Genomic DNA, 24,580 nt, shown 5'->3' on the forward strand with positions numbered 1-24,580 from the left:
TCTGAAGTTATCAGGGATACAATATAGGTCATGATAAGTTATCTTTAGCTTGTACAGAAAGCACACTGCTTGTTAATAGTTTAAAGACATGAAAAGAAAGCAGTAGGTAAGAAGGGATTGTAGCCTATCCCCGATGTTCCAGCTCTATTAGCAATGAGTAGTAACAGGAATTGAGGAGAAATTTGAAAAAAAGAATTAAAATTCAGAGAGACAAAACAAAAATTTAAGGTTTGACATTGTAATCCTGTGACAGACAGCAAAGGATGTAGAAGATCAGTTTAACAGAATACAAAAATATTCAGATTAGAAAAGTGACTGTAAACAAATAATTAGCAGCACATTTTTAAAATGGCTCTGAGCACTATGGGACTTAACATCTTTGGTCATCAGTCCCCTAGAACTTAGAACTACTTAAACCTAACTAACCTAAGGACATCACACACATCCATGCCCGAGGCAGGATTCGAACCTGTGACCGTAGCAGTCGCGCGGGCACATTTTTAAATTCTTAATGGAACACATATCAAAAAGATATGCTGAATGAATGATGGTGGCATATTAAATGTGGCAAAGAACTCAAGTATGTCTAACAAGATGAATATAAAAGAATTTGAGATAACTTAGGTGAAGGTGTCAAAGATGGGCAAAAATTATTAGTCAACTGTTTATCTTAGTCATCCACATGAAGTATCAAAATTATGGGAAAGCAAGCTTGGAAAAATATTGTGTGTAAATTCTCTGATCATGCGATGTCAAGAGATTTCAATGTGTTAGCTATTTACAGGGAGAGAGATGTTTAAAGCATTGTAGTCTATTAAAATTAAACAATAATTTAAAAAGTTAACAACAACAACAAAATGATCAGAAACTAACTTAGCAATCAACAGCAAACATTCAGTGCTATGGAGGAAAATGAAGATGAACTAGTAAACAGTATTTGTTTTTATGAAGTAGTGATATGGGTATGAATTTGGAATGGAAGTGAACTAGTTATCAGAAATCAGTATGTTACCCTGAATTGTAAGAAGTAGTCAGAAGAAAAAGCAGCATCCAGACTACATCAAGAATGTATGATAGGACTGTTACTGTTCATGATGTATCTAAACAGAAGGGCACACAACATTTCAGCTCTCTTTTTTGCATATGATGCAATGGTATTCTGAGAAACTACCAGAAAATTATTAACAAATGCATGAAGACTTTTTTGATACTAAGCATTTGGTATAGTTACTGGCAGCTGATCACCAATATGAATAAGTACATTGTAATGCAAAAAAATATACAAAATAATTAACATTGTCTTACAATGTATCAGGTGATCAGTCACTGCAATCAATCAATGAGTTGCTGTATTTCCTCAATAGTCCAGTCAATGAAGGAAAATTTGAGGAAAAAATTTGCGTAGCCATAAATTTTTGTACAGTGATAGAAGGAAGTGTCATGAACAACATACTAAAAATCCTCACTGTTGGGTGTAAGCAAGGGAGATAGGGGACTTTTAAAGGTTACTTTTTAAAGTTTTTTCTTGAATAACTCTAAAGTGTAGCTTCCAGCAAGGATATTTCACAGTACAAAATTATACAACATTAAATTCCCTACAAAAGATCTTATTCTTTTTTTCCTTAGAAATAATGATTTCCACATTGAATTGGATAGAAAAATAGCAGATTATTAAAAATAGTGTTTTAAAGGTATAAAATTAATGTTTATTATTCAATGTGTGTATACCACATCTAAATGCAATAGAACCATATTAAGTCATTGTGTTCCGGGGGTGTAACAGGTTGGAAAAGCAAGGTGGAAGGTGGAAGGTAGAAGTGAGATGGAAGATAGGTCACCAGATTGTGGTCATGCATTTCCCTCCTTTGTATGTCTGCAAACTGAAGAGCAAGAAAGTGATTCCCCACTCTCTCCACCGCACAACATCACAAAGAGCAACTACAGGGCATTTTACAAAGTTGTCCAAGACCCTTCTGCAGCTCATCTTACAAATCAATCACTGGAGAAGCTTTGTGCAGATGTGGTAAGAGGTGTTTATTTTCCACAAGACATGGTAACACTACAAAGAATACAGATTTGAGTTACTAATAACATAACACAATTTATGCTTACGACAGAATGTATGTAAATCCCTGCATACTGTTCTACACTGCTGGAGGTAAACTGATTCTCAGTCACCCTACACAACAGCTGCAGCATTCTTCTTGGAAAGGCAACTACCCCTCTTTAAGCACACAATTTCTGTACAATTTCAAGTTTACAGATTATACTTCCCCAGAATTTCCAATTCAGTTCTCTCATGTGAATAAACAAAACAACTTCATTGAGCTTGTGTTTATACAGTGGAGTTACTTTTAGTTTATTAAGTGATTACTTGTTTGCAGTTTTTAAGCAAGCTATTACATAAAAAAGTTCCACAGATGTAGCTGTCAATTGTTTACCTCACTGAAGAGACTGCTGCAAGTGAAACATGCTGCCAGTATGTATTCGACAACGTTTATTTCATTTGTGTCCACTGTCAATGGCTAGAACTTTTTGCAGCATGAGGTGCATCAAACACATCACTCCAGCATCAGCTCTCCCAACACCTGAAGAAGTTCAGAGACTCGAATTGTACCACTCTATAACAGAAGGTGGTCAACTAGGCATTATGGAACATCAGATATTTCAACATAATGCATTACAACAGATTACTGCTCTAAACTTTTGGTCATTCATTAATTCACCAACAAGAGAGTATAACAAGATTACATGGATCTGCAACATGCTGTCAATGACAGGCAGCCACAAGATGCCATATTTACCAATCCAGCCCTTTCCCAATAACAATATATAGGTCAGTGTCAACATCACACAAATTAAGCACTTTCAGCCATTTTTTTTTTTTAGGGACATCTTTTACATAAAATCGGTCTTAACAACTGCAAATAGATACTCACTTAATAAATTGAAAATAACTCCACTATATAAGCATGAGCTCAGGAAAGTTATTTTTTGTCCACTTACATAACAAAACTAGACAGGAAACCCGGGGAAGTATAGTCTGTCTGTAAATTAAAAATCAAACAGCACTCATGGCAGAGGAAGTTATCTTTCCCAAAAGAATGCTACAACTGCCATACACAATGACTAAGATTCAATTTCCCCTCCAGCAGTAAGAAGAGTGTGCAGAGATTTACACAGAATGTGTTCATATGCTTTTCTCAGATTTTTATCATTACTAACTACTGTCTGTATTCAATTCAATATTAACACACTCCCCCAGAGTACCTGCACATTGTATCAGTGATTCAAACGCCGAGTGATGGAAAGGTCAGTATAAATTTGTGAAATACTCCACATTGGTTTTTTGTGCTGTAGTGGGGTAAAAAGAGTGGGGCGACGGAAGCTTGCTCTTCCGTTCACAGACATACAACATACAAAGGAGAGAAGTGCATGATCACCATCTGGCAACCCAACTTCTCTCACACTTCTTTCATACCCCCCCCCCCCCTTTCCCACCCTGTTACACCCACTGAACACAAAGAATCTCTTAATAATGTACTACTGCACATTTAATATTTGTTCACAACTCAATTCTTTTAATATTAAACATTAATTTTGTACTTTTAAACCAGTATTTTAAATAATTTGTGATTCTTCATCCCTTGCAATACAGCCACTATTAGTCCCAGAGAAAAAATGAATAGGACTTTTTATAGGGAATTTAATGTAGTTTAATTCTGAACTAGGAAATATTTTTCTTGAAAGTTCAGTTTTCAAGTCGTTCTCAAAAAATTTTAAAAAGTGACCTTTAAATATCCTTTGGTCTTCACTGATTGGGCTACAGGTCATTTAATTCATGGGAACAATGGTTAATTTTATTATCATGGGTAAAATAATATGTAAGAGAATTTGTCTACCTACAAACGAAAATAACAAGAAAGGGGGAAACACGACAGTATTGTTAGTAACCACAATACGTATAAAAGACCTGCTGGACAAGGTCTGCAGTTTTCAGAGGCTATTCACAGATAATGAAGCTGAGGACAGAGAAATGGCATTGTTTGAAGATTATTTAAATAATGCAGGAATATCTGCAGATGATAACTGATTAGTCGAAAGTACAGCAACATGTGCTCACCGCAAAATCTACAAATTAATTTCTCAAGCAAGCAACCAACCACCAAACCGAACCGGCACCACGACCACCTTGTATTGTTTCCCACTGCTGGAAGTGTTTGCTTGGAACAAAAGCCTTTATATCTTCTCTGTTCTTCGCACAACCTCTCTGTTGCCACTGTGGGCCAATCTTCTTCTCTCTCTTAAATCCTTTCTTCAATTTTTTTTTTTTTTTTTACCCTTTGTCTCTTGCCTTCCATCTTTGTCTTGTACTTCTTCCTAGGCATCATCATTCATTCTCTTCGCAAGCCCATATCATTTAAACTTTTTCTTTAAATTTTCTCTTTTAGGGGCACCTTATTTAATACTTTAATTTCTCTTGTTTACCGTCTTTGTTACACCTGACTGACATCTCAAAAACTTCATTTCACTTGCTTGCCCATTACTTTTTTCCCTTGTTCTCTTGGCCCAGGTTTCAGCAACATACAACAGAATTAGTATATAATATGTTTTGTGGATACTTTACTTCTTTGGGAAATTTCTTTGTTCCATAAATGATTCCTCCATACCCCCCATAAAGTTATCAGTGGACTTGTATATCATTGTCATTTCTTCCACTTTCCTCTGCTACACTCCTCACGTTCTTGAAAGTTTCCACAGCTTTCACCTGTTCTTCACCTCTGAGTGACTCTCCTTACCAAAGGTCTAGCCTATTCCTCTTGTTCAGATGATCAGCCCACATTATTTTAAATTGAATTTTAGTATAAAATCTTGTACAACTTCTTCACAAATCTGTATTTGCTCCGGCACATCCTCCTTGTTGTTCCACAATACCATCAAATTATGAACAAACAACCTTGCTATCACCCTGCTTCCTAAATACGAGGGTTGAATAAAAAATAATGCCTCCACCTTTGTTAATTGGGGTTGGATGGGAATATTTTAACAAATCAATGCAGAAATAATCCTTAGAGTGTGATCTTAAATTACCAATATTCATGTTTCCACATAATTACCAGTCAATTGGATACATTCCTGCCAACGATGAACAAGTCTTCCGAAGCCACCATGGAAGAAGTCGACACACTGTTTCTGCAACCACAGTTTCACAGTTCTCTCAACGTCTTCATCAGAAGCATAATGATGTCCTCGCAGATCATCTTTCGTTATTGGGAACGGATGGAAGTCAGAAGGTGCTAAATCTGGACTGTACGGAGGATGCTGTACGGTGGTGAAATTCAGTCTCTGAAGTTCTGCTGTAGTGACAAGTGAAGTGTGTGGTTTGGCATTGTCATGCTGCAGGAAAACATTTCCCTTTTACTTTCGGACCCTTGTTAGCCATTGTTTCAGAGTTCACAGCGTTGTGATGTAACACTCTGAATTTATTGTTGTTCCACAATCAAGGAAATCAACATGGATAACACCATCTGGGTCCCAGAACACTGTGGCCATGATTTTTTCCAGCTGACGGTTGCATCTTGAATTTCTTTTTCTGGGACAAGTCTGTGTGTCGATATTCCATAGACTGACATTTCATCTCCGGCCCATAATGGTGTACCCACATTTCCGTCTCCTGTCACAACTGAATGGAAAAAGGCATCACTTTCATTCTTGTAGCATGAGAGGAGTTCCTGGAAAATTTTGAGTCTGTGCAGTTTCATTTCGGGAGTCGGCATCTGGGGTACCCATCATGCACAGATCTTCTGATACCCAAGCAAAGCAATAATGTTACCCACACATTTTTGCAAAATACCGACTGTGCTTGCAATTTCTCTCTGAGTGATACGACAATCATCCTGAATCAATCTGTCAACATTTTGCTTGTAAAACTTGGTGGTTGCTGTCACAGGACATCCAACTCTTTGTATGTCATGCAGGTCAGATGTTCCCGCCTCTACATCCTTAAACTTACTCGCCCAACGACGCACAATACTCAACATCAACACAATCACTATAAACTGCTTTCATTCTCTGACGTATCTCCTTTAGGCTGACACCTTCTGCTGTCAAGAATTCAATGACTGTGTGTTGCTTAAATCACGTTGACCGACCATCTGCGTAAGATTCCATGTTTTACTCTGTAACAACACAAGTGTTCAATGCTAAGGCTTCCAGTAAAGTGGAGCTGTAAAGAAAAGGCTACAGAACACGCCAGTACCTGCCGCATACCGATGCTGCCAACTGTTGAAGAGTTACAAGGGTGGAGACATTACTTTTCAGTCAACTCTCGTATCTTGCTGCTTGTGCAATTTAATAGATAGCACTGTGAAATGCAATGGAGATACACTTCCTTATATCATGCTGTTTTTGCGATCCTGTTTTGTCCCCTCCAATTCTCAAACAATTTAAACTTCCCTGATACAACCATTTCATCATCAGCAAAATCAGCTATTCTACCCCTCTTTCTTCATCCTTCCAAACTGTGTCGTACACTTCCACCAATTTCAAAAAGACTATTGACTAGCTCTCCCATACTCAGTGTGGTGTTCCAGCAATTGTTTCACTTCAAATATGGCATATACTGTGGACTTTCCTAGTCTGAAACCTTACAGTTATTTTCTCAGCTGCTGTTCCACTGTTCTATATCCTTACTATAACTAAATGAAATGCAACTGATTTAATTACACAAAGAGCCACTATACTGTTTCATACACCACCGTTGATCAATCATCAGGTTGTCAGAACTGAAGTATACAACAGAACCCACATGCAGCGACTATGTTAATTCAAGGGTTTCTGTCAAGTAAATATAGTTATTATGTTTTCATACTGCAGCTATAACCTATCCACCAATGATGATGTTTGATACTGACTTTATTAAAACTGGAATGAATTGGAATAAAATTAGCAAATTACATGGAATATGATGGCATTCAGCTGTGTGGAAGCCAGGGATAAATTGGATAATACCACAGTACTGGAATCCATACAGGAAGCATGTCACAAACGCTTGGTGAACCTATACATCACAACTATCCATCAGTCATAGATCCTCACCAAGCTTGAGGAACAGAAGACGCATGGAAAATTATATATATATATATATATATATATATATATATATATATATATATATATAGAAAGAAACTTCCACATGGGAAAAATATATTAAAAACAAAGATTCGAAGACTTACCAAGCGGGAAAGCGCCGGCGGACAGTCACAATTATCAAAACACACAAACACACACACAGAATTACTAGCTTTCGCAACCGATGGTTGCTTCTTCATGAAGGAGAGGGAAAGACGAAAGGATGTGGGTTTTAAAGGAGAGGGTAAGGAGTCATTCCAATCCCGGGAGTGGAAAGACTTCCCTTAGGGGGAAAAAAAGGACAGGTGTACACTCGCACACACACACACACACACACACACACACACACACACACACACACACATCCATCCGCACATACACAGACACAGTCCGCTTGTGTCAAATCTGACATCTTCATGATCTGGACTCACAGTGAAGAACAACTCCAGAATTTCCTCTCCAACCTCAACTCCTTTGGTTCCATCAGATTCACCTGGTCCTACTCCAAATCCCATGCCACTTTCCTAGACGTTGACCTCCATCTGTCCAATGGCCAGCTTCACACATCCGTCCACATCAAACCCACCAACAAGCAACAGTACCTCCATTATGACAGCTGCCACCCATTCCATATCAAACGGTCCCTTCCCTACAGCCTAGGCCTTCGTGGCAAACGAATCTGCTCCAGTCCTGAATCCCTTGACCATTACACCAACAACCTGAAAACAGCTTTCGCATCCCGCAACTACCCTCCCGACCTGGTACAGAAGCAGATAACCAGAGCCACTTCCTCATCCCCTCAAACCCAGAACCTCTCACAGAAGAATCCCAAAAGTGCCCCACTTGTGACAGAATACTTCCCGGGACTGGATCAGACCTTGAATGTGGCTCTCCAGCAGGGATACGACTTCCTAAAATCCTGCCCCGAAATGAGATACATCCTTCATGAAATCCTCCCCACTCCACCAAGAGTGTCTTTCCGCCGTCCACCTAACCTTCGTAACCTCTTGGTTCATCCCTATGAAATCCCCAAACCACCTTCCCTACCCTCTGGCTCCTATCCTTGCAACCGCCCCCGTTGTAAAACCTGTCCTATGCACTCTCCCACCACCACCTACTCCAGTCCTGTAACCCGGAAGGTGTACACGATCAAAGGGAGAGCCACGTGTGAAAGCACCCACATGATTTACCAACTGACCTGCCTGCACTGTGACGCTTTCTATGTGGGATTGACCAGCAATAAACTGTCCATTTGCATGAATGGACACAGGCACACAGTGTTTGTTGGTAATAAGGATCACCCTGTGGCTAAACATGCCTTGGTGCACGGCCAGCACATCTTGGCACAGTGTTACACCGTCCGAGTTATCTGGATACTTCCCACCAACACCAACCTATCCGAACTCCGGAGATGCGAACTCGCCCTTCAGTATATCATCTCTTCTCGATATACGCCAGGCCTCAACCTCCGCTAATTTCAAGTTGCCGCCGCTTATACTTCACATGTCTTTCAACAACTTCTTTGCCTCTGTACTTCCGCCTCGACTGACATCTCTGCCCTTACTCTTTGCCTAAATATGTCTGCTTGTGTCTGTGTATGTGCGGATGGATATGTGTGCGTGTGTGTGTGTGCGCGCGCGAGTGTACACCTGTCCTTTTTTTCCCCCTAAGGGAAGTCTTTCCGCTCCCGGGATTGGAATGACTCCTTACCCTCTCCCTTAAAACCCACATCCTTTCGTCTTTCCCTCTCCTTCCCGAAGAAGCAACCATCGGTTGGGAAAGCTAGTAATTCTGTGTGTGTGTTTGTGTGTTTTGATCATTGTGCCTGTCTGCCGGCGCTTTCCCGCTTGGTAAGTCTTGGAATCTTTGTTTTTAATATATATATATATATAAAATAGAAAGAAACTTCCACATGGGAAAAATATATTAAAAACAAAGATTCCAAGACTTACCAAGCGGGAAAGCGCTGGCAGACAGGCACATGAACAAAACACACACACAGAATTACTAGCTTTCGCAACCGATGGTTGCTTCTTCAGGAAGGAGAGGGAAAGACGAAAGGATGTGGGTTTTAAGGGAGAGGGTAAGGAGTCATTCCAATCCCGGGAGCGGAAAGACTTCCCTTAGGGGAAGAAAAGGACAGTGTGTGTGTGTGTGTGTGTGTGTGTGTGTGTGTGTGTGTGTGTGTGTGTGCGCGCGAGTGTACATCTGTCCTTTTTTTCCCCTAAGGGAAGTCTTTCCGCTCCCGGGATTGGAATGACTCCTTACCCTCTCCCTTAAAACCCACATCCTTTTGTCTTTCCCTCTCCTTCCTGAAGAAGCAACCATCGGTTGCGAAAGCTAGTAATTCTGTGTGTGTGTTTGTGTGTTAAACAACATGTATTGGTGTTCTGCACTTTTTCCATAATCGGAAGTGATTGAGGGAAGTAGCAAACTTTGTAAGTTATGACCTGTGAGTAGTGAAATATTACTGCTATAAATTACAAAATACTAACATGAAATACTTCGACGCACAAGACAATTTGCTAAGGAAGATAGGAACTTATCGGAACAAGTCAATACCAGCTGACTTCTAAAGACTTCTCCACATCAAGCAACTCGCAAAAAAAAGTGTATGTGTAACACTAAACATTCTCCCAGCTATCAACAGAATAAAGTAGTAGTATAATGATGCAGAAACATTATTAACCCTTAGCCACACACTGTACAGTACAGGGTAGACCAAACTTAATTAAACAATCATACAACCATCCACAAAGGAAAGTCGCAAGTACTTCAAGTGGTCGATAGATAGCATCATTGAGGGTGCCATTCTTCTCAGTTAGCACACATAATGGCATGAAGAAGGTTTTCTATTGAGCAGCACGTAAAATGTGTACACTTTTTCTTGGTTACAAACAATTTATCCTAAATCCATTGTTGAATGTCAGAAGAATTTGGACCACCTGCAGCCCACTAGGACACAATCACTCAAATAAACAAGCAGGTTGATGAAAGTGCCAGTACTGTGAATCTCAGCCAGTAGAGAACAGTCTGGCCTAATGAGGCCAAATTCCATCACCGGGATCAGTGAACAGAGAGAGTTGTGAATTTTGGCAAAGACAGAACCCGAGTGTCATCAATGAATATGATTTCTGCCTTTGTAGCTGCTTGGTCAATGTGCCTGATTGCTATGTTGAAGGTCCAGGTTCAATTCCCGGATGGCTTAGAGAATCATCATTGACGCAGAAAATACAAAAACTTTTACTAGGCAGATGAAAAATACCAGATAGTGTCTCCCAGCCAAAAATGCCATACATTCATTTCATTTCCTGTCCCTGGGAGTAATAATGCATGACATACAAAGTACCAATTGACCCATTCTTCCTGGAAGCTCGCATCATGGAGGAACCTACCTTGAGTTAAACAGGGGTGCCTGTCATCCAAGAACTTCAGACTAGACCAAGCATTCATGAACTGAGATGGCAGCAAGATGGTGCTCCACCACACTTCGCCAACACTGTTTGGGCGTTCTTGCATGAAGTGCTTCCTCAGCACTGGATTGATCATTGAGTACCTGTGGCATGGCCAGCCCTATCTCCTAACTTCGTTCTCAGTGGCCTTTTTTCCTTAGCAGTTACATTACAGATGAGATGTATGCTATCCCATTACCAATGAGTAGCATTTGCATGACACAAATTTTCAGAAGTTCTGGTGGTGGGAAAAGGCATGTGAAAACATTTCTGTGGAAAATCTATTAGTGCATCATAACGATTACTGGCATTTATGTGTTATAGCACTCTTCTAGCCCTTACTAGCATTCAACGATAAAATTAAAGTATAACAAAAAACTGCCTATGTAAGTCTGACAAACACCTGTAGTTCACCAATTACAAATGTAGATTTCAAAGAAAACAAATTGTCGAAAATGTGACAGCTGTTTCTAGTTAACGTTTCAGCCAGCAGACACAAAGAGACCACCCATCAGTTTAGCTTAGTCCTTTCTTGAGAATCATGTGCTCCCTGTTTTGTAGGTATGCGCAGAGCCTCATCAAGTGCATCCTGACAGCTTACTGGCAACCCGCCCATCCCCCTCTATACCAATTTAACCTACAGTTACAAAGTTAATTGAGTCTAACTACTACAGCACACTACAGATTTTATACAGCTCTATTCTGTAACGTGGTTCATCATGAGGCATTGTATCACCATCTATTCAATTGCCTACTGGAGGGAAAGGGGAAATGAGGGAGATACAATTATTATCAACTGCTCCTAAATTAGTAACTTCACAACAAACAAATGTCAAAGGCGAAACTCAAAAAGACAAGCATTCTTGTTGGTTGCACGAAAAATGTCACAAGCAGGATTTTCATGGGCATTTGAAGAAATGCAAGTCTAACACATTAGAACCAATTTTGAAGATCTTTTCATCAATACTTACTTAGATCTAACTTACAGTGTTGCAATTTGGAACATTTCTTCAAGGAAACCTAACTACGGAACATGTAAACCTATAAATTCATTGCAGGAGGGAGAGAAAAGTCCAATATGGAGTGATGCACATCTCACTATCTAAGAAAGCCATATATGGGTTATATACATTTAGGCTAGTGTGAAATGTGTCAATGCCATAATGTCTACATTTTCTGACACATGGGTATTGTGGAAAGAAACTGCCAGACTAGCTTCTTGGACAGACATAATCATTGTTGAAACTGCAAATGTGAGTAATGAGACCAATACTTTTTTCACACGCAAGGCAATGAGGTTAAATAATATTCTTTTTCTCTTAGGCTTTGAAAGTAGGTCACAAGTCTGTCAGTACCTAGCATAACATACTGTAACTGTCCTATTTAATATGGACTAAAATAATTAGGCTTGTCATCTCTTACTTGCTTGGTAGCCTACCTTGAGAAACTTAAATATTCAGCATCGCTCCACCCAACCCAGGGTGTTAAGATGGATGTATGGCAATAAAGAAAACTGTAATGCACAATGTGTACTAATAAGTAGACTACTGAACTGTGTTGGAATAAAGTGTACTATTGATTCCACAATTACCAACAGAGCAACAAACTGATAGGGGCCAACTGTACATGTAACATAGAATGCAATTGCAAATATTGACTCACAGAACATCTTTACAAACAAGTGTCTCATTCAGAAGGGGAGTGTACATTAAAAAGAAAGAACAAACATGGCGTGATGCAGCCTTACTATGTAGACTGATATGGATATCTATGCACCTATTGGTTGAGATAATAGTTCACATATGAGACACTGAATTTGCAGTCATAACATTCCTTAGTGAAGAATGTGATAAATTTTAAAGTAGAGAACTTACAAAGTGGGTAAAACGAAGATGAAGATAATAAATCAAACCACTACTTTGCTTTTTATGGTTTCCATAGTCAAAAAATAACAAGTGTCCTAGTAACTGTTCACTTACCTTTGCGTTCTCATATCTGTGATTTGATGAAACCATCTTTATCAAAACTGACACTTGCAACACAGACTCCGATACCACCCGTTTATGTCCCTGTACACCTGCATCCAGAGCCATAAACCTGGACTACGCCTACTCACTAAAATTAGGTTGCCGGCATGGTCTCAAACGTCATTCTTATATTCCAATTGTTACTGACCGCTTGAATATTAAACACTGTAAATAACTACTGTGTTGGTGTAAACAACCTGTAACACTCCGACGTCACTCATAGCGCACCTACTGCAACTTTACTGTGTATTTCCCCACCGACAACTTTCTTTGGCAGCCATTGCCACCCAGCCACAGTTGTACATACCACTGCATGATTTTGATTGGCCATTGTGTGAAATATTATATAAACCTACTTCTTTGGCCGTTCTTGCCAGAGATACTATTCGTGAACTGCCAGTGGATTGTGTTCTGCTAGCTTGGCGTTCTAGTGGGCAACATGGCTGATACATTGATTGATTTGGAGATGGCACCAACAGAAAGTGCACCGGAAATTGTAGATCATAATGAAGAGGAGTAAGTGGAATTTGTGATATTAGTCTGACTCGCGTTATGAGAATGTTAAGTGCATAAAATATATTACAGTTATTCAGAGACTAGCGTATATGGCACAAAACAACGCACCGAATTGTGCAACGTTCAAGCAATCTTTCTGTTTTCCCGACCGATCTCTAATTTGTGATTCGTTCAGGAGAAAAGTCAGCTTACTAAAACTGTCTGGAAAAAGTACTGTCTATTGCTCAGTCGATGTTGTTTCGTTGTAATGCTGTTACTAGCTGAGAGACGACTGTCGAGGACCTATGTAGAGTTACGTAGTTGTATGCTGTAATATGGTAATAGTAACTGCGTTTTAAAATTTAGTTATTAATCAAAATCAGAAATCCTGGGGTGAACTGTAGATATTGGCAGCCCTTTTTGGTAATCACGGTCTTTCGCCGGTAACAAAATCCCTTAAGAAAACAGAATTTATACGTAGTTTTAACTAATGTTGAATTTCAAGTTATGTAAAACAGACGTAAACGTACTCACTCACCAGTAACCTTTTTTTTCCCGCGCCACAAAAACTGCATTCGTCGGTAATTAATCATAAGTCTGTGTAAAATGTATAGAAGTAGGCGTAGTTAGGCTAGTTTTTTTTAAAAAAATTCTGTACCTTGTGTGATGATAAATTGACATTGCATTAAGAATACTCGAGAGTTATTTGAAACATTTCGTTTTCTAACAAAATAGGTTTCATAAAACAGTTTTCACACCTGTTTTTAACTTAATGCACCTAAATAGTTTCTTACCTCACTCACTAGTTGTTAATGCCCCTTCCATAATCCTCACTTTTGCACTTTATCCAAGACATGTTTTACCAGCTTCTAAGTGTTGTGAAAATGTCACAATTGGTAAATTGCCTATAGTTTGTGTGTTGTGGCACACACACACACACACACACACACACACACACACACACACACACACACACACACACACACACACACTCTCAAAGTATTTCGTTATAAAGAGACAGCATAAAAGTTAACCAGAGGAAGTGTTAGAGCTGCAGATGTTAAATGTATTTGAGGAATGCTTATGCTTTCTTTCAGCACTTCTCATTTTAAACTCAATTTTTTTTCTCCTCATTTGGTCTCTTTTTCATTACAGCCTTTATTAGGCATTAATTATTGACTCCAGGCTTTCATTTCTCACTTGATTAATCCATTTGTTCTTTGTCAGTCCCCTTTAAGAACATGCTTCAAAGAGTTATAATCACAGATTAGAAACCATATTTCAGGCGATCAGTGCAATAGTGGCCTAACCCACATTTTTGGAAAAAAAATGAGATATTCACACAGAACATCACTTAACGCTCTACCATTACACCAGACATGTATTTGGACATCATGGACAATGTGGTAGTGTCAGTTGTTTTTGTAGCGTGCAGTGCCATACGAAACGCGGCGCAATAGTGACTTACGCCACTGAATGGTCATGCGTGCGTGCGCGTGCACACCAAGGAACGACAGGTGCAGTAGCCCCGGTGACAATGTCAAAGCCCCATTGCGGCGTAGGGATTGTGTTATATTCCCTTGTTGGACTTGTACGATTTTATATGGACACTGGTGCAGATACGGAACATTTCCATTTCAGACCTGTTTGAATTGGACACTACGAGCAATGCCTTAGAGATGGAATGTCATGTTAGCAGAGCCCAATCTGCCCAATACATCGAAGGATACCACACCCATTATGTCAACCAAGGACATGTCGGAGGAGATCGCAGCACTGGTACCATAATTGCAGGGAAATGAGGAAGAAAATGAGTCTGGATTGCACACCTGTGGGTGCAGTACATTCAAAGAGAAAAGTGATAAAAAGGGGAAGAATACAGTAGCATGAAGGGAAATGAAGTACCAAAGAATAGTCCCACGCTCGGAGCATGCACGTCATAGGGAACGTGGTTGACATTTTTCACCTGAGCACCAGCAACATCTGTTTGACTCATTCTACGCATTAACTAGTTTCTACTTGCAGTCGGCACACATTTTTGCCGTGGTGAAGGTAGTCCCTGCGGCACACATACATTCCTCTGATATTACAGAGTCCCAATGAGCAACAACACGCTTGTACCATTTCCAGAATGAAGAGGGAGTGGATGTGAAGGTGTATAAAATGTTCTTTAAGAACATTTTGCAGATATTTGATGGTTGGATTACAAGGGTTCTTTTGCAAAAAGTGGAGCACCAGACCCCACCCATCGATAAGTGAGGCGCATGCCTTGCTAGGAACAAAACACAACTAGCGAAGACTTTTGTGGTAGAGAGCTTCATAAAATGGTTTCCAACATAACAGAGCCATTATGCACGAATGAATGAAACAGTGGATGGGAAGTATTTGTCACCAGACTTGAACATGGGGAAGTTATACCATTTATATAAAGCTGAGCATGATGATCCAGTCTCAAACTAAATGTTCAGTCAGGTATTGCCATAAATGTGACCTCTGCAACATCAAACATGCTGCAGCCGACACTGTGGAAGAGAAGGGGAAATGGGAACGTAAAAGAGAGTTACATAAACGAAAGGCTGAGAGCATGCGGACAGGAGTGCATTGCGATCCAGCACAAGGGAGGCATCAGGACAATGATGCGACCATGATTGCCTTTGATTTGATGAGGACTATACCGATACTGGTACTTAATGACATGTATCTACATCCATACTCCACAAGCCACCCAACAGTGTGTGGCGGAAGGTACCGTGAGTACCTCTATCGGTTCTCCTTTCTATCCCAGTGTCACATTGTCCGTGGAAAGGAGTGTCGGTATGATTCTGTGTGGGCTCTAATCTCTCTGATTTTATCCTCAAGGTCTCTTCACGAGATATACATAGGAGGGAGCAATATACTGCTGGACTCTTCGGTGAAGGTATGTTCTCGAAACTTTAACAAAAGCCCCTAGTGAGCGTCTCTCCTGCAGAGTCTTCCACTGGAGTTTATCTATCATCTCCGTAACGCTTTTGCAATTACTAAATGATCCTGTAACAAAACGTGCTGCTCTCCTTTGGATCTTCTCTATCTCTTCTATCAACCCTACCTGGTACGGATCCCACACTGCTGAGCAGTATTCAAGCAGTGGGCGAACACGCGTACTGTAACCTACTTCCTTTGTTTTCGGATTGCATTTCCTTAGGATTCTTCCAATGAATCTCAGTCTGGTATCTGCTTTATCAACGATCAACTTTATATGATCATTCCATTTTAAATCACTCCTAATGCGTACTCCCAGATAATTTATGGAATTAACTGCTTCCAGTTGCTGACCTGCTATTTTGTAGCTAAATGATAAGGGAACTATCTTTCTATGTATTCGCAGCACATTACACTTGTCTACATTGAGATTCAATTGCCATTCCCTGCACCATGCATCAGTTCGCTGCAGATCCTCCTGCATTTCAGTACAATTTTCCATTGTTACAACCTGTCGATACACCACAGCATCATCTGCAGAAAGCCTCGGTGAACTTCTGATGTCATCCACAAAGTCATTTATGTATATTGTGAATAGCAACGGTCCTACGACACTCCCCTGCGGCACACCTGAAATCACTTTTACTTCGGAAGACTTCTCTCCATTGAGAATGACATGCCGCTTTCTATTATCTAGGAACTCTTCAATCCAATCACACAATTGGTCTGATAGTCCATATGCTCTTACTTGGTTCATTAAACGACTCTGGGGAACTGTATCGAACGCCTTGCGGAAGCCAAGAAACACGGCATCTACCTGGGAAAGTGTGTCTATGGCCCTCCGAGTCTCGTGCACGAATATTGTCTTTTTCAAAACCCATGCTGATTCCTACAGAGTAGATTTCTAGTCTCCAGAAAAGTCATTATACTGGAACATAATACGTGTTCCAAAATTCTACAACTGATCAACGTTAGAGTTATAGGTCTATAGTTCTGTACATCTGTTCAACGTCCCTTCTTGAAAACGGGGATGGCCTGTGCCCTTTTCCAATCCTTTGAAACGCTACGCTCTTCTAGAGACCTATGGTACACCGCTGCAAGAAGGGGGGGGGGGGGCGGGGGTGGGCAAGTTCCTTTGCATACTCTGTGTAAAATCGAACTGGTATTCCATCAGGTCCAGAGGCCTTTCCTCTTCTGAGCAATTTTAATTGTTTCTCTATCCCTCTGTCGTCTATTTTGATATCTACCATTTTGTCATCTGTGCGACAATCTAGAGAAGGAACTACAGTGCAGTCCTCCTCTGTGAAACAGCTTTGGAAAAAGACATTTAGTATTTCGGCCTTTAGTCTGTCATCCTCTGTTTCAGTACCATTTTGGCCACAGAGTGTCTTGACATTTTGTTTTGATCCACCTACCGCTTTGACATACAACCAATATTTCTTAGGATTTTCTGCCAAGTCAGTACATAGAACTTTACTTTCGAATTCATTGAACGCCTCTCGCATAGCCCTCCTCACACTACATTTCCCTTCGCGTAATTTTTGTTTGTCTGCAAGGCTTTGACTATGTTTATGTTTGCTGTGAAGTTCCATTTGCTTCCGCAGCAGTTTCCTAACTCGGTTGTTGTACCACGGTGGCTCTTTTCCATCTCTTACGATCTTGCTTGGCACATACTCATCTAACGCATATTGTACGATGGTTTTGAACTTTGTCCACTGATGCTCAACACTATCTGTACTTGAGACAAAACTTTTGCATTGAGCCATCAGGTACTCTGTAATCTGCTTTTTGTCACTTTTGCTAAACAGAAAAATCTTCCTACATTTTTAATATTTCCATTTATGGCTGAAATCATCGATGCAGTAACTGCTTTATGATCACTGATTCCCTGTTCTGCATTAACTGTTTCAAATAGTTCGGGTCTGTTTGTCACCAGAAGGTCTAATATGTTATCACTACAAGTCGGTTCTTCATTTAACTGCTCAAGATAGTTTTCAGATAAAGCACTTAAAATAATTCACTGGATTCTTTGTCCCTGCCACCCATTATGAACGCTTGAATCTCCCAGTCTATATCCGGCAAATTAAAATCTCCACCCAGAACTAAAACATGGTGGGGAAATCTACTCGAAATAATATCCAAATTATCCTTCAGGTGCTCAGTCACAACAGCTGCTGAGCCAGGGGGCCTATAGAGACATCCAATTACCATGTCTGAGCCTGCTTTAACCATGACTTTCACACAAATTATTTCACATTTCTGTTAGTACAAGTGGCAATTGTGGGCATACTGCCTTGGAATACACGATCTATGTAGCAAGAAAGCTACCATGTATGCCTGGAGTGAGGGCAAAGCATCCCGAGGACCACAAGAAATTAGATTGTGTCTCATGTATTACATTAAATATAATGTCCAAACAAAATAAAATGACTGATTATCTGCTCAGATCAGTGTGGCAGACAAAATCAGAATATAAAAATGGCCTTACTGTGTCAATTCATGGGGGGAGGGGGGGGTCGGCAGACTTCAACTCCCATTCCTGCCAGTCATAGTGGTGACTGACTGAAGAGAGGACAGATCAGATCTCCTGTGAATGAAGAATGGATCTGACTGACTGCAAGCTGTTTGATTTGGGAGTAGGACGCCTAGTGCCACCGCTCCATAGCAGTGCTTGTGTAGGCAACATCTTACCAGTTGGACCATGGGACAGTCCCCTGGTCTAGACTGCATATTTCGTGGTAGGCACTGATGTGCCAATTGGCACTTTCCTGCAATGTGGATGTGGCAAGACTGCTACCAAACCATGCTGAAGAGGAGACTGAATAACTGTAAAACTCTTGTCAATAAATGGATGTTAATTGGATGTTGTCTCATTGACACTTTGGGCATGAAACAGGTCGTCACCACTGACTCGCCACTTGGCTGTCCTGAACTCTTGTAGGGGGTCACATCCAGTGAAACCCTTATAATTTATTGCTGATCAGCTAAATTTTGTTAGTTTTTCATTAACATTTTGAGGTGTCATTTATTTATCCACAATTGCTCCTCTAAAAACCTTTTTTGAAGGCTACTAACAGACTAAATAAAAAGAAAGTGTTTGAAAGTGGAACAGTGAAATTGCCAGTTTTTTGGGATGGAGATAGAGGGAAGATTCAGATTCCTTATTGGTCATTCAGCATTATTACATGCAATAGACTTCGTCAGTTCACTTAACCTATAAATTTTTACGTATTTAAGTTGATATTGGACCTTTCTAAAAATTCTTCTAAAGAATAGAATGGATTAGTTAACAAAAAGCTATGTACATTTCCTTTAAATAATTTGTCAGGCTTGATTGACACATTCTTAGACAATTTGTTATGTATTTTAATTGCCATATACTTATGACTATTGTTGGTTTTAGCAATTTTGTTTTGTGGCAACAGCAGAGAAGTACAGGTTCTTGTATAGTAATCATGCCTTTGATTTGTTACACTTAAATTAGATAGTTCAGCAAGTAATGTAGTTAATGCTGTCAAGAATATATAAGTTAATAACTGTTAAAATTCTATATTTAATGAACAATGGTTTACAATGTGTCCTATTATCTACCTTAGCCATTACTCTGATTGCTTTTTTTTCTGGATCACCATAATTTCATTTATTTCTCTGCTGTTTCCCCAGAATATTAACCCATACATTAAAACAGATTGAAAAAAGGCAAAGTACACTGTCGTTACATACTCAAATGTCACACAACGCATCAGTCTCCTCAATAGATATATAACTCTTGACAACCTAACCACTATGTGATCAACATGAGAGTTCCATGTTAGACTGTTGTCAAGTATGATACCTAAAAACTTTGCCTTTTGTTTTTCTATTTTTGTAGTCTTTGATAGACTGAACCACATATTCTGAGTCTTTTCCTGATTTAATACTAGACCATTTGCATTAAACCATGATGCATTTTCTTTTGCAAATTTCATACCACTTACAAGGTTATTAAATACTTATGGTTTGTAGATAGAAAGTTCTATCATCTGCAGACATATACATCTTTACATCTCTCTTTCCTGATAAGTCATTTATGCGTTCAAGAAAGAGAAGTGGTCCCAATTTAGATCCCTTCGGCACTCTGTGTTGAACCTCGAGTGTGTTTGACAGATGACTTCCTGTACTCATCACCTGTTTCCTTTTATTGAGGTATGATTTGACGAGTTTTAAACTTTTATCACATATTCCGTAGTACTAAGTTTAGAGAGCAAAAGTGAATGGTCAACACAGTCAAAGGCTTTGCTCAGATCATATAAGGTTACCTGTGTGTGAGCATGGTCCTCGAATGCTGCTAAATTGTCTCTAAGAACTCTGTGGATGTATAGCTGACCTTCCTTTTCTGTAACCAAACTGTGATGCACTTAACATATCATTTAGTTCTAGGTACTCATACATCTGCTGATTTATTATGCCTTCAAAGACTTTTCCTAGTACTGGAATTAGTGAAATTGGTCTGTAGTTTGCAGCATCTGATTTGATACCTTTCTTAAAGACTGTAGTCACCTTGGATAGTTTGAGAGGATCAGGAAAAACCCCTTCTATGAGACACATTTTTATAGAATATGTTAATGGTGCTGCAATGTAATGCATGATTTCTTTCAATAGATTGACGTATTAAAAATATGTTTTGTATAAATGTTTCATGTATTTGACTATTTTAAGAACTTCATGTCGGCGTACCTCTTTAAAGTGTTTCATTGATGATCTGGCCCTATTATGATTTAGGTTTGCACTCTTAAGATAATCTATACATGTTACACTTTGGGTTTACTGATCAACATTTTGATATCATCAGCACAGCTTACAAAATATTTGTTGAATGTATCTGCTAGTATTGGGACTGTCTTATCAAAGTTTCTGACTTCACCTTTAACAGTATTAATTACTGACCAGACTGTTTTGCATTTGTTTTTACTATTTTTTATGAGATTTGTGGTGCATCTTTGTTTCACCAATTGTAACTCTTTCTTATACAGTTTCTTAGTGTTTTTTTCAAGATCCTTAATTTCATTAGAATTATTTACTTTTGCCAAGGCACTTCAACAGCAGTAGCTTATTTTTGAGGTTCTCCAGTTCTTTGGTGTACCACAATTTACCCCTTATTGTTTTATGATATTTCTTTTAAACAAGATGGGCTTTTAAAGTGCCTATTAAGTAATTGTGGAATGTTTCATAAACTGTTTGGGCACTGGAATCACAGTTTTGAAATAATTTGTCCCAATTTGTTATGCTCAGTTGGTGTTAGTTTTCTGAGATTGTGTTTTGTTAATATTAAGGTATTAGATTTTGTTAACTTTTGTGCAGCCTTGCTCTCATCCCCTTTTATAAAATGTCTTAATTCTACTGTTAATATGGAGTGGTCTGAGAAAACAAGTTCCTTTACTTTGGTGGAATACATATCATGAGCACAGTTGTCAAAAGCATTATCCAAGCATGCTTTTAGTCTTGTTGGTTCCGAATTTACATGATGGAAGTTGTGCTGCCTTAGCATATTCAGTAACTTATTTACACTGGGTTTGTTACATGTTACATCAAAGCTTGAATTAAAGTCACCCCCAATTACAGTTACATGTTGTTTCTACTTTGTTGTGTAGCAGAGTACACTGTCTAAATCATCTAAAAAAGTTTATCATCTGAGTCAGGGAAATGGTAGACACATACTGTGATAAGTTTCATTATATCACACATGATCCCAGTAATTTCAAAGTGTTTCCCTACACATGCCCAACTGAGATCTAGTGTTCTACACTGTATTTCATTTGAAACATAGATAACAGTACCAACATTACGGTACTGAGATATGCAAAAACTGTTTCCATGTTTATAACCTTCTGGTACATAGTATTGTATTTGTTTTGGTTTAAGCCACTGTTCAGATATACATAAGAAAGAATAATTATTCTGTGGCAATGAGTCCACCAGAATTTCAAATTTACTTTCAAGACCCTGATTGTTTAAAAATATGTTGCCGTGACTTATCTGTGAGTTAGGAGGCTAGTTTTGCATATTTTGATTTTCTTTTTGGCTTGAAACCATAAAAAATTATCACTGAATGACACATGTAATTTTCCTTTGGCTCCTCCTTAAGCATTGTTGTGTTGCTGCAGCAGCAGCAGCTGCTGCTGCTGCCACTTCTGATGATAATGATGCTGCTGCTGTTTCACTTATTTCTGGTGTTTGTTGTTCCACAACTGCTGTGCCTTTCTGTGAATTGTTAACATTTGGGGTGTTCACTTGCATTAATAATATTTCACGTTTGTCGTGGAGAGGTGTAGCTTCACTGGCAGCAGATTTCACATTTGAGTCTCCAGGTAACACGCACTTCCTGCCCATGAGAGGTACGACTTTTCTATCATCACACTACACATTTGAGATTTTTAAGGGGGTGGGGGTTCAGAAATATGAAAGAGAACAGTCAATATTACAGTGATAGTCAATAACTCCATAATTGTTTGAATACTGGTCAGAAGCAGAGAGAGCAAAACTTGATGTAATTAAAGATCAGTGGATCAGATGGTAACAAGAGTTGTGGTGTAGACATTGTGAATTTTGTGTTTCGGTGAAGAAAGTGGATGAACCACAAAATGAACACAAGAGGAGGAGGCAAGCTGCAAAAACAGATTGAATAAATACAAAATTAATCAAATACATGGGAACTTCCTTTCGTCTCAGATTATTACATCTTACCAATATTTGATGGCAGTGGTGCAAAGTACCAAGCCTATGGAATACAGGTGGGTTACATCTGTTCAAAAAGGGCAATAGAAGCAGATTTTGGAACCATATAGCCATTAGTCTGTTGAATACTGTGCTCAAAATCTACTCCAAGTTGAACAATAGAATAACAGTTCAAGCTAAGCCACTTCTAAAAGATCATTGAAGTGGCTTTAGGAAATGTCATTCATGTGGTGACAACATTTTTACAATAAAATTTCTCGTAGAACAATGAAAAGAATTTAAACTTGAAACAAACATTGTTTTTATTTATTTTGAAAACATCTCAATTGAATTGATCCAACTAAATTACGGGTAATAGTGAATGATAGTGGTTACCCACTATGGCTCAAAAGGACAATCAAAAAGTTTGCATTATAAAACAAGAGAGATAATAAAATACAGGAGAGAAAAGAACAAATGGAATAAAAATTAATCACACTGAGTTGGGTGTTCACTTTCAACCAGTCTTTTTAACATTTGTATTGACAATGTCCTTTCAGTTGGAAATCAGAAAATATCCAGGAATTGATTTAGATAAACACACTAATCTAAGTGATTTGCTATTTGCAGATGATCAAGTAATAATACCAAAAAGTGAAAAACTTCATCAGCATAAAGTAGCTAAACCAAATATTTACAGAATGCGCTCTTAAAATTTCATTACATAAATTATAGTTTTTCAAGATAAATAACCAGTGTAGTCAAAAATACTAAGTACCAACAAACTAATTGAAAGAATGTCAGCCAGCCACTGAAGCCGAGCGGTTCTAGATGCTTCAGTCCGGAACCGCACTGCTGCTATGGTCGCAGGTTCGAATCCTGCCTCAGGCATGGATGTGTGTGATGTCCTTAGGTTAGTTAGGTTTAAGTAGTTCTAAGTTTAGGGGATTGATGACTTCAGATGTTAAGTCCCATAGTGCTTGAAGCCATTTGTAAGAATGTCTAATTATAAATATTTGGACTGTGACATGATTTATGATTATTATAATGATATAGATGAAAAGCTGTATGAATTTCAAGTGACATGTGGAACAATAAACAGAGAACTTAATTACAATACTTGAAAAGTTAGGAAACTAGGCTGACTGAGAAAAATGAAAGAAAAAATGACAGGAAAATATAAGCAACAAGAGAGGAGATTCTTGAGGATAGTGAGAGATTTAATGGAGAATGCAGATGCTTAGTGTGAGTGGAATGTATTTGCCGTTAATGAGGAATTAACTGAATGTAGGGAACAGCAGAAGTAATGTGTGAATAAACTCGAAGACAAAATACTACTCAAGAAAATACTGAACTACATCCCAAAAGAAAGCAACAGTAAATGATGGACATAAACTGTGTGGTGATGTAACAAACAGATGTCTAATACTTGTGTAGAAGATCACAACCAGCTTAGTGTGTAGACAATAAGTCATTTTTAAAAATGCACTTGTGAAATACAAATAAGAGTTCTTATTGCATGGGACACAGCCTTGCCAACCTTGATCACTGACTTTGCACCTAAGTCTATGATTTATACCAGATACAATTGATAAAGGAAAAGAAGAGGAGGAACAAATTGTAATGGGTTCATTTAGCAAGTGTGTAAGGGTCACGAAGAGATTCGTTCAAGCCCAAGAGGATTGTTGTGCACCACACTGTGAGGCACTGTTAGATGTGTACATACCTATTTTCTCTTACATATATCTCCTGAAATGATCATGAATGTAATATTAGAGATATTTGAGCTCTTATTTGGGCTTTTCAACCATGTTTCCCTGCCGC

The 24,580-nt window shown here is 38.9% G+C and overlaps 2 protein-coding genes across 5 annotated transcripts in view; one reads left to right on the forward strand and one right to left on the reverse strand.

The window, feature by feature from the left end:
- LOC126268124 (cyclin-Y) overlaps positions 1–12,942 on the reverse strand; it is a 60,514-nt gene extending 47,572 nt beyond the window's left edge. Inside the window, exons 1-2 of one of the 4 annotated variants that reach the window (XM_049973652.1) lie at positions 12,563–12,932; positions 2,442–2,588 (exon numbers count right to left, since the gene is read on the reverse strand). The gene's annotated coding sequence lies outside the window, so the exon portion shown is untranslated. Of the gene's footprint in view, positions 1–2,441; positions 2,589–12,562 lie in introns of all 4 variants that reach the window. The other 3 variants (XM_049973654.1, XM_049973653.1, XM_049973651.1) reach the window with 3 other exon arrangements.
- Positions 12,943–13,044: 102 nt separating this feature from the next.
- LOC126268123 (dnaJ homolog subfamily C member 7) overlaps positions 13,045–24,580 on the forward strand; it is an 89,120-nt gene continuing 77,584 nt past the window's right edge. The window contains exon 1 of the mRNA XM_049973650.1: positions 13,045–13,126. Within this exon, the coding sequence (XP_049829607.1) occupies positions 13,050–13,126 (77 nt within the window). The 5' untranslated portion in view covers positions 13,045–13,049. The remainder of the gene's footprint in view (positions 13,127–24,580) is intronic.

The sequence above is a fragment of the Schistocerca gregaria genome, chromosome 4, assembly GCF_023897955.1.
Source record: "Schistocerca gregaria isolate iqSchGreg1 chromosome 4, iqSchGreg1.2, whole genome shotgun sequence".
Taxonomy (NCBI): domain Eukaryota; kingdom Metazoa; phylum Arthropoda; class Insecta; order Orthoptera; family Acrididae; genus Schistocerca; species Schistocerca gregaria.